Source organism: Myxocyprinus asiaticus, chromosome 13 (genome assembly GCF_019703515.2).
Source record: "Myxocyprinus asiaticus isolate MX2 ecotype Aquarium Trade chromosome 13, UBuf_Myxa_2, whole genome shotgun sequence".
Taxonomy (NCBI): Eukaryota; Metazoa; Chordata; class Actinopteri; order Cypriniformes; family Catostomidae; genus Myxocyprinus; species Myxocyprinus asiaticus.
The window spans coordinates 30,013,298-30,027,738 of NC_059356.1; the positions used below are offsets into that span (position 1 = coordinate 30,013,298).

The following is a 14,441-nucleotide window of genomic DNA, read 5'->3' on the forward strand; positions in this document are numbered from 1 at the left end:
CCCTGCTCCCCATGCTTCGCTGCATTGAGAGTTTCCGATAACAACATAACGGTACACGGTCAGTTGCCAGACCGCCGCAACTGAGGAGAGACGCATAAATTTAACTGTGATTTCCGAACAGCAACCAACCATGTCTGAGGGCGATAACACAAGTGCAAATCTGTTGGTAAGTGGTCCGTTAACATATGTCGAAGTAAACGTTTAATCAGACCGGGTGTGTGCATGAAACAGGTTCCTTTAGCAATAAATACACAGACTTGTGCTGCTCTTGACCACATTTCTAAAAGACAAGACTCGATAATTATAGCTTGATAAGTCGATTATTTGTAAACAATAAAGGTGTGATTGCTGCTAATTGACGATCACTCGTAAACACACTTTTGACACATTAGTGAACTGCGTGATAAGACGTAAATGTTAGCAAGCTAACTCTGTGCTACCGTTACGGATTGCTCTCAAGCGGTCGTGTCTTACAAATGGTTTTCCGACGCATAACATGGATCGATTTATTTAGATTTTTAAGATATTAAAGCTTCTTAGATAAATACTTGAACTTGTAAAATAGCTTTGCTGGAGCGAGACGAAACAGCCTTGAAAAAATCATGTTTATAACACCCCCTTTAAACGTCTTTTGATGTAAGAGTTCAAAGAAATGACGTGTTAAGCTACCAATAACTCGAATGGAGTTTCATGCTTTTTAAAATCTATAATATATCTATGTTTACGTTGTAGCGTATCTTACCCGTGTCGCTGATAAAGGAAGTGACTGAGCTGGCCTTCTGTTTTTTAGCACGAAGATTTCTCAGTTGGTGTTTTATGTCTCTGAAGTCATATTTGTGTTCTCTTGTTCTTTTTTTAGTTTATAAATATTTAACAAGCTTTATATATATATACATACACACACACACACACATACAGCTATGGAAAAAATTAAGAGACCACTGCAAAATTATCAGTTTCTCTGGATTTACTATTTATAGGTATGTGTTTGAGTAAAATGAACATTTTTGTTTTATTCTATAAAGTACTGACAACATTTCTCCCAAATAAAAATATTATCATTTAGAGCATTTATTTGCAGGAAATGACAACTGGTCAAAATAACAAAAAAGATGCCGTGTTTTCAGACCTCGAATAATGCAAAGAAAACAAGTTCATATCCACTTTTAAACAACACAATACTAATGATTTAACTTGGTAAGAGTTCAGAAATCAATATTTGGTGGAATAACCCTGATTTTCAATCACAGCTTTCATGTGTCTTGGCATGCTCTCTACCAGTCTTTCACATTGCTGTTGGGTGAATTTATGACACTCCTGGTGCAAAAATTCAAGCAGCTCAGATTGGTTTGATGGCTTGTGGTCATCCATCTTCCTCTTGATCACATTCCAGAGGTTTTTAATGGGGTTCAGGTCTGGAGATTGGGCTGACCATGACAGGGTCTTGATCCGGTGGTCCCCCATCCACATCTTGATTGACCTGGCTGTGTGGCATGGAGCATTGTCCTGCTGGAAAAACCAATCCTCAGAGTTGGGGAGCATTGTCAGAGCAGAAGAAAGCAAGTTTTCTTCCAGTATAACCTTGTTATGTGGCTTGATTCATGCGTCCTTCACAAAGACAAATCTTTTGCCATTTTTGACCTTGTATTGACCTTAAGACATGCCAGTCTATTGCATACTGTGGCAACTCAAAAACAAACACAAGGACAATGTTAAGCTTCATTTAACAAACCAAATAGCTTTCAGCTGTGTTTGATATAATGGCAAGTGATTTTCTAGTACCAAATTAGCAATTTAGCATGATTACTCAAGGATAAGGTGTTGGAGTGATGGCTGCTGGAAATGGGGCTGCTGTCTAGATTTGATCAAAAATACTTTTTTCAAATAGTAATGGAGCTGTTTTTTACATCAGTAATGTCCTGACTATACTTTGTGATCAGTGGAATGCCACTTTGGTGAATTAAAGTACCAATTTCCTTCCAAAACAGCAAAATCTGTACATTATTCTAGACTTTTCAGACTGGTTTGAACTGACAAAATCTATGGTAACTCAGATAACTGCTGAGGTGAGAAGAATATGATCTCAGAATGCTATTCCGAGATGCAGGTTGGCGCTGTTTTGGCGGCACGAGGGGGACCTACACAATATTAGGGAGGTGGTTTTAATGTTGTGGCTGATCAGTGTAATTATACATGCTGTATATAAATTATTTAATTATTATTTGAGGAATGAAGGCTATACTGCTTGAAATTGCCAAAAAACGGAAGATTTCATACAAAGGTGTACATTACAGTCTTCAAAGACAAAGGACAACAGGCTCTAACAAGGACAGAAAGAGATGTGGAAGGCCAGATGTACAACTAAACAAGAGGATAAGTACATCAGAGTCTCTAGTTTGAGAAATAGACGCCTCACATGTCCTCAGCTGACAACTTCATTGAATTCTACCTGCTCAACACCAGTTTCATGTACAACAGTAAAGAGAAGACTCAGGGGTGCAGGCCGTATGAGAAGAATTGCAAAGAAAAAGCCACTTTTGAAACTGAAAAACAAAAAGAAAAGGTTAGAGCGGGCAAAGAAACTTGGACAACAGGTAATTGGAAAAGAGTTATGGATCTTAACCCCATTGAGCGTTTGTGGGATCAGTTAGACTGTAAGGTGCGTGATAAGTGCCCGACAAGACAGCCACATCTATGACAAGTGCTACAGGAAGCGTGGTGTTGATTATATATGTATATATTTGTTTTGCATTTTTTTGTTATTGTATGATTTAATAAAAAAATTTAATTACAAAAAGAAGTTCTGAACATTTTTTTTCAAATTGTAATAGTAATTTTTCACATTATTAATGTCCTGACTATACATTGTGATCAGTTGAATGCCACTTTGGTGAATAAAAGTACCAATTTCTGTCCTTAAGAGCAAAATCTGTACATTATTCCAAACTTTTGGCCACCAATGTATATCATAAACTACCATTTTGTGTCAGCATCGATTTAACATTACTGACATTGCAGTAGAAAGTGCCCAATGCCCATCCCATGACTTCATGACACTCCTATTTTAGATTGTTATGGCATCGGTTGAAACAAAATTCATTGTTCTTATTGTGTTATTGACTGTGAAACATTCCTGTAGGCTCAAGAGACGAGTCAGCTGGAAGAACACTTGCAAGGATGGGGAGAGATTATTCTGGCTGGAGATCATGTTCTGCGGTGGGAGAGGCCATGGTACCCTGGAGCATTAGTGGGCGTCACCACAGTCCTCTTCACGTGAGTCTGCAGTTCATAATCCCAGATGATTTTTACCATCATTATTTTCTCACTTCAGACTCAAATGTTTCAAATTCTAGATCATTACACATTACAAATTCCTATTCTCCAGTGACATCTAATCAGGCATAGTTATTTGTTTTAATCTTATAATGTAACCTATTTGGTGTGTTCTCACTATGTTTCTCACATAATCTATTGGGAACCTTTCATCTAAAAGTGCTAAACAAATTCTTACAAGATGAACTGTATCATTTCTATGCCACTAGCATCATTAAATGAATTGCAAAATTGATTGTTTGCAAACAGGTTTCCTGAACACTCCCCCGTCTTCTATTAGTCAACAAACCGATAGACCCACACCAGACTGACATAATTGGTTGAGCCAGTGTTGCTATGTCTGTCTGAATGCTTTGATAGTCACATTGTTTACACTTCTTGGGGAAAGCAACCCACAGATGGCTTCCTGACAGTTGTCTCTGCATATTAAGCTGGGATTTTAGAAATTATTTTTAACAGAAAAATTGCACACTTCAGCTTTAAGAGCATTAGCACTTAATGTTTGAGCACTAAGTTTTTATTAAAGGAGAACAAATTCAGCTTGTCCCAATTCATTTTTCGGAATAGCCAGTAACTCTGAAGTAATCATGCACCACTCCATTGTTTTCCATCGTGACATTATTTGTTGACTGTACACATTATTAGATGAATGTGTTTTGTCTTCTGTTTTTGGCAGGCTGATCTACTACTTGGACCCCTCTGTGCTTACCAGTCTTTCCTGTACTGTAATGATTCTGTGTCTGGCTGATTACCTGGTGCCCACTCTTGCCCCCCGTGTCTTTGGTTCCAACAAATGGTGGGTGAAAGTAAAAGACAATACATAAGATCCTGTTGTTTTAAAGCGGGGCTTAAAGCGATTGTTCACCCCAAAATGAAAATTGTTATTATTTGCACACCCTCATGTTGTTATAAACTCTTATTCATTTATTTCTTCCATGGAACACAAAAAGAGATGTTTGGCAGAATGTTACCTTCAGTCACCATTCATTTTCATTAAAATATTTTTAATTCAGTTCAGTTAAAGTGAATGATGACTCATTCTGCTTAATGCCTTGGCATGTTCCATGAAAGAAATTCATGTTTGGAACAACATGTTGGTGAGTAAATAATGAAGCCTTTTTGGGTTGCCTTTAAGTTGACTTTGAGAAGGGTCTGCTTGTGAGTTTAAACTTGAGTGGCACTTTTGTCTTCAGAAGTTAAATGTCTTTCTTAGTCTAATACATTTCAACACCTCAGATCCCCTAAGAACATGTATAGGTACTTGCACAGCATGTACATTCTTGCCCTTTCTGGTTTCTTTTTAGTCCATCTCCCCTGGCAATTTCTGTTGCTCTAGTTTGGGATCCAGAGTCTTGAGTGTCTTTGAGTGACAGGTTGCAGTTGCTGCTGGGTGTCCAGTGTCAGGCGTGGTGCTGGTTTGACTCAGATATCCGCTGTGCTGATCCAAGCTGTACTCTCTGCAGAGACACGGCAACACCAAGAGGTCTTGCTATGCACCTCATGTTCTGCAGAGCAAGTCTAGATCAGAGCTGAGTGTTTATTTTAGAGTCTGGCAGTGTCCTGTGGACATTAGGCTTAATCTTGAATATGGTCATGTTTTATGGCCAGAAATAAAATGCAGTGCCTAAGCACAAATGGATGCATATTGCCTCTGAATCTGTGGACTGGGTAAATAAAAAAATGATTTTGTTTTTCAGTGCATTGCATGGTTGTGCAAGTTTTACGAAAGTCAGCATGTAATGGAAATTGCAACCAACTTATGTTTTGGGACGTATTTCCAAATGAAACGGCTTATTGAACAAGAAAAAAAGGTTGGGCCCCGACTTGATTTTATCCATTGGTTGTTGATTGGTATTTGTCCCATTCCTGATTTCTTCTGTTTTTGTGTATATCTAACACTACATTGTTTTGAAAATTCAATTACAATCTAACATAAAACAAAGGCAATCTGAGTAAACACAAAATACAGTTTTTAAATGATAATGTTATTTATTGAAGCAAAAAGTTATCCAATACCAGCTGGGCCTGTGTGAAAAAGTATATACCCACTTAGTTACTAAATCCCCAAATCTATGAAACTGCATTCATAATGGGGTTCAGCTGGACTAGACACACACAGGCCTGATTACTGCCAGCCCTGTTCAATCAAATCAACACATAACTAGAACTTTTTCAGCAGCATGAAGTTGTCTAAAAGGTCTCACCCAGCAGCACACTATGACAAGGTCGAAAGAAATTCCAGAAATGATGAGGAAAAAGTTGATTGAAATGCTTCAGTCTGGGAATGGTTAAAAAGCTATTTCAAAGGCTCTGGAACTCCAAAGAACCACAGTGAGAGCCATTATCTCCAAATGGAGAAAACTTGGCACAGTAGTGAACCTTCCCAGAAGTGGACAGCATCCAAGGAACTGCAGGCCTCTCTCGCATCAATAAAGGTCACTATTCATGACTCCACTATCAGAAAGACACTGAACAAAAATGCCATCCATGGAAGAGTGGCTAGGAGAAAACCACTGCTAACCCAAAGGAGCATTAAGGCTCATATGAATTTTGCCAAAACACACCTTGATGATCCTCAAACCTTTTGGGAAAATGTTCTGTGGACTGATGAGACGAAAAGGACCCCTGTTTGGAAGTAGTGTGATGGTGTGGGGGATGCTTTGCTGCTTCAGGGCCAGGGTGACTTGCAATAACTGAGGGAAACATGAATTCTGCTCTCTACCAGAAAATCCTAAAGGAGAACGTCCGGTCATCAGTCCGTGAGTTGAAGCTCAAGCGCAACTGGATTATGCAGCAAGACAATGATTCAGCTTTCCTGACCAATCATTGGGTGGCATCATTATGATTCTGATTGCTACTGGACTGTTTTTTTGGTTGCGGAAGCAATAAGAAGCAATGGTAGAACAACCAAAGTGAGCTATCCAGATGGAGAGCAGTAACCATCTTAACCACTGGCTGTCATAACTCAAAGTAGTTAATCATATCAACATAATTCACCTTAGGCCATTGCTTCATCTACCTGTTCCTTAACCTTTAACGGGTGAGGTGCTGTCAAAAGACAGTCATTGTGTAAAGTCTATATAAAGCACTATGGAACCACATGCTTTTTTGGCAATTTTTACAGATTTAATACGCAATGCAAGTGAAAACACTGGAGACCAGAAAATGAAAACAGGCTTCTGGTAAGAATTTTGGGGCACTTAAGCGTTCAGGAAAAAGGTGGATAGAATGTGTGGTCAGAGGTGTGCGTTTTATAGTAATTTTATAACAGTTTTGTCGTGCATTCAATCAGAATTTAGAGTCTTAACTATCCATTTTACAATTCTGAATTTGTGTGTCTTAAATTCTTTGATAGGTCAATCATGGCATTCTGTGCAAATATTTATGTATAATGACATGACAGCTAAACTGAATAATTTCAAAGCTGTGCTACTTTCATCCTTCTTGTTTCACTCTTCACCCATATTAGAATAATTTAGTCAATATTTCTTGACCATTTATTTATTTAATTGGTAAATAGTTGCAAAACACAGTATAACATGCTGTCAGCTTATCATTATCACAAAATAAACCATGGCATGGTGTTGCAACACCCCCTGTCTGTGTTTATTTTATGATAATGACCTGCTGACTGTTCATTAATCCTTACATATATGCAGGGTTGAGAGGGTTACTTTTGAAATGTATTCCACTACAGATTACAGAATACATGCTGTAAAATGTAATTTGTAACGTATTCCGTTAGATTACTCAAGGTCAATAACGTATTCTAAATACTTTGGATTACTTCTTCAGCACTGGTAGATTTTTTTCACTTGTTTAGACTATAAAAACTCTGCCAGTACAGTAAGACAAAATACACATGTTAAAAATACATTCTCTGAAAAACATCAATATCTTATGCAGTGTTGTTTCTAAAACAAGATAAATCAAATTGATTTTGTTTTAAGGATTTTTAGATATTTTTACAGGAAAACAATACAAAAATTATCAAGAGTACAATATCAAAATGCCCTAATATCATAAGTCTTACTAGAAAAAAAGAAATTGATTCAACTTGAAAAATATGATCATGTCTGGTAACGTGCATGTAAAATGGCTAGAAATAGCATTTTAGCTTAGCATAAAGCTGACAATTTACACAAGGTTTATTTCTATTTCTTTTGCTCTAAATTTACTTCAAACTTACTTCTCTGTCTGCTCGTATGAATGTAAAACATCAAAGTGTTTCACCGCTGTTTAAATACACTTTGGATTGCATCATTTATATGTATAAATGTTTTCCATCTGAAAGGACTAAATATTAAATGAAACAATTGACAATAAAATGCAAAGTAATCTCTTCAGTAATCAAAATACTTTTTGAATGTAACTGTATTCTAATTACCAATGATTTCAATTGTAACTGTAGTGGAATACAGTTACTGATATTTTGTATTTTAAATACATATTCCTGTTACATGTATTCCGTTACTCCCCAACCCTGCATATGTCATAAAGCCAATGTTTAACATGTTTTCTGAGGAGTGTTATATTGTCCCTGCACAGGACCACAGAACAGCAGCAACGTTTCCATGAGATCTGTGGGAACCTTGTGAAGACCCAGCACCGTGTGCTCAGTTGGTGGAAACGTCTGTTTGCCCTGAAGGAAGAAAAGCCAAAAATGGTACATGGAATTATATTTCACGTATCGATTCATATGGGTTTATTTCAGTTATAATGTCCCTTTTGCTTGCATATAAATGAAATTCTTTCCCAGCTAATGCTGTTAATTCTACAGGGGACCTTTTAACTAGGTACATTAGGAAAATATTAGTTTAACTAATTATATTTTATTACATTTTTATTATTTTGGTCACATTTTGGCTTTTTAAAAATGAACAAATAAATGTATTCAATCAATAAATAAGATTTTTTTTTTTTTTTTTTTAAACATATTTGTTAAATTGCATAATTTGTACTATTTACAAGTATTTACATTGATTTGTTGAACATGTGCTAAAACCGGTACTGTCTCTTTAACTAAAAATGGCATTTCTGTAAACGGCGCCTTTAAATGAGTGCATGTTAACTAGAGAGGACTCGAATGGCTTTACCTCATCTGTGCGATGCATGATAATTTAAAAAAAAAATTAATCAATAACTGTCAGTAAAGAACAGAAAGGGCATTAAAAGATACAATATTCAATGACAAATGGGTTGCATGGATCTCGTCTTGGACACACATTACACAGAACAACTTTTACTCTCCACACGCTGTGAAAGGATCTCGCTACTGAACACTTCACGACTAAACTACACAATTACTGGTGGGTGAAATGTAAACATTTACCGGCCAGTTGCCAAATATATTCACTTTAGTCACATAACGGGAAATTTGGTTGCAAATGTGAGGGATTTCCTCTCATTGTAGTGGAGGGCTGCGCATTGAGTGAAAGATCGATCTTGGGATTTAAGAATCGATATCGAGATCATTCAAATGAAGATTGCAGTTAATCTGGAAAACTATATTTTTACCCACCCCTAATTGTTACACGTCTGAGCAACTCACAAGTGACTCGTGAGATGTTTTCTAACAAACCAATCACAACTCGCACCACTGAGTTGACTTTCTTATCACTGTTACTCAGCAGTTGGAACAAACGTGAGCCTCACCCTTGTGTTTCCATTTACATCATGTAACTTCTGCAAACACAATATTCCTTTATGTAACACATTTGTTTTACTTCTCTACAGTATTTCCTCTCTGTGATCAGCAGTCTTGTGGCTGTGGCCTGGATTGGACAACAAGTCCATAACCTCTTCCTCACTTACTTGATTGGTATGTACACTGTTTATGTTGGTTAGGTTTACCGAGTTAAGCAAACTTGTAACATCATGAAGAAATCCCATGTGCTGAAAAGCCCCCTGGGATAACATTACGCAATACACTGTTACAAAATCACAAATCGATGTTGATTTTAAAATCTCTGATTTGATTTTAAAAGTCTGGTACCTGAATTGTACCTTTCATGGAAGTGACTACTGCATATTTCATTTTGAAACTAGGTGTCAAGAAGTGTTGTCTATGAAGGTTTCATTTAATCAGGCTATCATAGATACTGTTCATTCTTGTGCAACTTCTATTTGAAAGTGCTCAACTGAATTGTTGTAGGAGTCACTATCACTGAACAATTTGCTGTTTCAGGCATACATGGCCATGATTCACAGCATCAGCATAGATTACTTGCTGTTGTTTTTTTGTTTTTTTGCTGAATTAAATCTGCACTATCTAGAAATCCATTACATGCTATACATTTACTTTGTCAAGTGTGCAGATGGAAGGGGATGTCATTGGGTACTTTATGCAAGCTGACTAGGCACAACAAAGAGGCCATTGTATTTTAGGTCATGAAATATGTTACCACTTACTCCCTGTGCAAATTCTGAAATGAAAATTCTCTTATTTACTTGCCCTCATGCCATCCCAGATGTGTGACTTTTTTCTGTAGAACACAAACTAAGATGTTTTGAAAAATATCTCAGCTCTTTAGGTCCATACAATGCAAGTGAATGGTGATCAGACATTTATAGCTTCAAAAATCACAAAGAGGAAACATAGAAGTAATCCATAAGACTCCAGTGGTTAAATCCATATCTTCAGAAGCAATATAATATGTGTGGGTGAGAAACCGAACAATATAAGACCTTTTTTACTCTAAATCTCCACAGATGTGAAAGTGAAACTAAACAGGAACCACATGTGACTTTCAGGTTTAAAAGTGAAAGTAGAGATTTAAAGTAAAAAGTTTTAAGGCCTCTGATTGTTTGTATGTTTTTATAAATTTTAGAACTGAATTTCTCTTTAAGGTGGCTCATCAGTATTTTTCTTCAACTCTTGTGCATATTAAAGATAAAGAATGAGTTGAAAGAAAGAAAAGAAATTTAATTAATTGTCTGTACATTTTCTGTTTTGTATTTCACAGTGAGCTTCCTTCTGCTTCTCCCTGGACTCAATCAGCATGGCATCATCACCAAATATGCTGGCATGGCAAAGAGAGAGATCAACAAGCTACTCAAACAGAAGGAGAAGAAGAATGATTAAAAGAAAATGCTTTGAAATATTAGAGTGAAAAGTTGGAAGAATTAGACCGTTAAACATCTCCTGCTGCATGCACCAACCTGAAGACCGACTTCAAGCTGTTGCAGAAACTGATTGCTGATAAAGTGAAAATATCCTTAAAAATGTATGCATATATCACTTCACACCATTTTGTTTGGGGTTTTTTTCCCCAAAAAATTTCAGTTTAAATGAAACATTTTCCATCTCTTAAAATAAATAAAACACTGATGCATTCATTTCAGATCTTACATCCATGTATTTGCATGTCATAGTAAATGTGTTTGTGTCTGTGCATATGAAGACTGCTTTATTGCTGGCAGTCCATTTGTAAGCCAGCAAGGCAACAACTGAACAACATTTATTTTAATCAATCAGGCACAGAACACATTATCATAAGTCTTCAAATGTAGCCTGTTTTTCCTTGGGATGACTTGGAAACATGTATTATTTGCACACTGTTCTGAAAATTGCACTGGAAAAACAGAAGTAACTGGAGTGAAAGTTTGTTTGTGTGGGGGAATTTAGACCCATACTGCTGTACTAGTGCTGTGTAGACTTCATAGCTCTAGCCATTTACCAATCCAACATCTGTTGCTGGGCTGTAAATATAATTTTAATTTTCACTCTTTGTATTTCTCTGTTTCTAGTAGCTTGTGTATGTCTTTTCTTTTTTTTTCATCCTTTTAACTCATTTTATGTTTGTGTGTTCACAACAATAAACTATTATTCAAACCAAATTTTGGTTGATGCTGGTGTGTTTATTTTAAGTTTTAGATGCTGCTGACCAAAGTCACCACTGCAGTTCAGAGATGACATTGTAAAAATAAAGCTGAAAATTATTATGTAATGTTACGGCTTTGTGCTCCAGTGTCTGATGTCACTGCGGGTCTTCATGTAGAGGCCTTAATTTAAATAAAAAATCAAATTGTTGCCAATTACAGATGTGAATGTTCAGTATACATTTTGTAATGTAAAAATCAAAGAGAGAATCTGTCAAACTTGCATTGCTATGAATCCATGCTATATGGTTCAACCAGTGCTTCCAATATAATAGTATCAGGAAATGACATGAGCCAGACTCCAGTCAATGTAATGTATTTGTCAGTCACAAAGTCAAGATTATGAGATAAATGTCCATTGAAATATAAAAACTTTTTTAAATGTTTTATTAACATTTACTTTCCAACTAAACATGAATGTGCTTACTTTGACAAATACAATTATTTTATGATAACGTAGACCTTTTGAGCTGTAACTCATCCCACATACTGGGCAGTTGTAAAGCTTTCCTCCAGTATGCACGCTTTCAGGATCTTTCAGATTTCCTGACTGGTCTAAACTTTTTTCACAAAGTGAGCACTTGTAAGGTTTTATTTCATATGGATTATTTTGTGTCAATAATCATCCAATAATTTCCTGTTTCAAGAAAATGTTTGTAGTGAAGGCATTCCCACACTTAATGCACATGAGTTTTAACACCCGCATGTCTTTTCTGGTGCACTTGAATATGTGAATGCCATAAAAAAATAAAAATAAACTCTTTCCATAAACATTACACAAGTAAGGCTTCTCATTTGTATGAACTTTCATCTGTTGCTTTAGTGATGCCGGCGAACTTTTTTTTTTTTTTACCGCACTGATTACATTTAAATTCCTTTACTACAGAATGAGAGTGGAGCAGATGAACATTCAAACTGGTTGCTTGTGAGAAAATCTTTACACAATGAGGGCAGATAAGAGACTTCCCTCTATCTTTACTTATTATGTGACTCTTTAAAGGTACACACAGTGATCCCTGAGAAACACTGCTGATATTCGAACTCAACTGCCAAAACAAACACACCCCTCCCTTCAGTGCTTCAGTCCTTCTTTTTTTATTTTATATTTGTCTGACCTTTTTCTCTTGGTCTGTTTCTCAGCAATTTGTACTCCTTGGAGTTTAGAAAGTTCGCATCAGCCAGATTTGCCATCGCTCTTCTAATTAATTTCCCTCTCGCTCTGCCCCCATCCTGTGCATGCGCAAGAACCACCCCCTGTTGCTGATTGGCTGGAGTAGTGTTTTGTGGATCGGTCCAATCCGCTTTGTTTTAGTCCCATTTACAGAGCCAGGGCTGTGTACAAATATTCAATTTTTTCAGCCCACCCACAGAACGGACAGCTAGCAGACTGTTTTTCAGACTTTCATCACATTCCCAGTGGGTCAGAAGTTTACATACATTTTTTTAGTATTTGGTTACATTGCCTTTAAATTGTTTAACTTGGGTCAAACATTTTGGGTAGCCTTCCACAAGCTTCTCTCAATAAGTTGCTAGAATTTTGGCCCATTCCTCCAGACAGAACTGGTGTAACTGAGACAGGTTTGTAGGGCTCCTTGCTCACACATGCTTTTTCAGTTCTGCCCACAAATTTTTTCTCGGATTGAGGTCAGGGCTTTGTGAGGGCCACTCCAATACCTTGACTTTGTTGTCCTTAAGCCATTTTGCCACAACTTTGGAGGTATGCTTGGGGTCATTGTCCATTTGGAAGACCCATTTGTGACAGAGCTTTAACTTCCTGTCTGATGTCTTGAGATGTTGCTTCAATATATCCACATAATTTTCCTTCCTCATAATGCCATCTATTTTGTTATGTGCACCAGTCCCTCCTGCAGCAAAGCACCCCTACAACATGATGCTGCCACCCCCATGCTTCACAGTTAGGATGGTGTTCTTCAGCTTGCAAGCCTCACCATTTTTCCTCCAAACATAACGATGGTCATTATGGCCAAACAGGTAAATTTTTGTTTCATCAGACCAGAGGACATTTCTCCAAAAAGTAAGATCTTTGTCCCCATGTGCACTTGCAAACTGTAGTCTGGCTTTTGTATAGCAGTTTTAGAGCAGTGGCTTCTTCCTTGCTGAACAGCCTTTCATGTTATGTCGATATAGGGCTTGTTTTACTGTGGATATAGATACTTGTCTACCTGTTTCCTCCAGCATCTTCACAAGGTCCTTTGCTGTTGTTTTGGGATTGATTCGCACCAAACTACGTTCATCTCTAGGAGACAGAATGCGTCTCCTTCCCGAGCAGTATGATGGCTACGTGGTCCCATGATGTTTATACTTTTGTATGATGTACTATTGTTTGTACAGATGAACGTGGTACCTTCGGGCGTTTGGAAATTGCTCCCAAGGATGAACCAGACTTGTGGAGGTCCACAATGTTTTTCTGAGGTATTGGCTGATTTCTTTTGATTTTCCCATGATGTCAAGCAAAGAGGCACTGATTTTGAAGGTAGGCCTTAAAATACATCCACAGGTACACCTCCAATTGACGCCAATTAGCCTATCAGAAGCTTATTGGCTAATTTCCTAAAGGCTTGACTTCATTGTCTGGAATTTTCCAAGCTGCTTGAAGGCAGTTAACTTCTGACCCACTGGAATTGGATATAGTCAATTAAAAGTGAAACAATCTGTCTGTAAACAAATGTTGGAAAAATTACTCATGTCATGGACAAAGTAGATGTCCTAAATGACTTGCCAAAACTATAGTTTGCTAATATGAAATCTGTGGAGTGATTAAAAAATGAGTTTTAATGACTTCAACCTAAGTGTATGTAAACTTCTGACTTTAACTGTATATCCAAAGCCCTTTCCACATTGAGGGCAGATTAAATGCTTTTTGGCGTTCTCTTCACTCTGTGAGCAACGGTTTATCATGGTTTGCACGCATGATGCACTTCTGTTGACTAGCACAGTTTCATCACATTTCATAACTAAAAATGGACTGCATGGCTAAAAGGAAGGATGGTCTCAAGAGGTATACAGGCATGCAGGTGCGAGGGACTTCAACATTTAGAATGATGTTAAGTAAAAAAAATACATACTCCCCTCTTGCGCATACCAGTGATTACCCTTTACAGTACAAACAATCCCCATGTAGCAGATTTAGACATGTGGAGCTGGGGTGAAGATGGGATTCAGAGAGAAAATTTGTGCAGCCCGCTGCAGTAAAACCGGCTTATCTG

The 14,441-nt window shown here is 37.2% G+C and overlaps 1 protein-coding gene across 1 annotated transcript; it reads left to right on the top strand.

Annotated features, from left to right (window-relative positions):
• On the top strand, window positions 1–11,172 carry LOC127450757 (ADP-ribosylation factor-like protein 6-interacting protein 1). Its single transcript, XM_051715091.1, has 6 exons — window positions 1–166; window positions 3,140–3,273; window positions 4,010–4,129; window positions 7,882–7,999; window positions 9,070–9,154; window positions 10,299–11,172. The coding sequence occupies exons 1-6, from the start codon at window positions 131–133 to the stop codon at window positions 10,415–10,417; spliced, it is 612 nt and encodes a 203-aa protein (XP_051571051.1). The 5' UTR covers window positions 1–130; the 3' UTR covers window positions 10,418–11,172.
• Window positions 11,173–14,441: the final 3,269 nt, after the last annotated feature.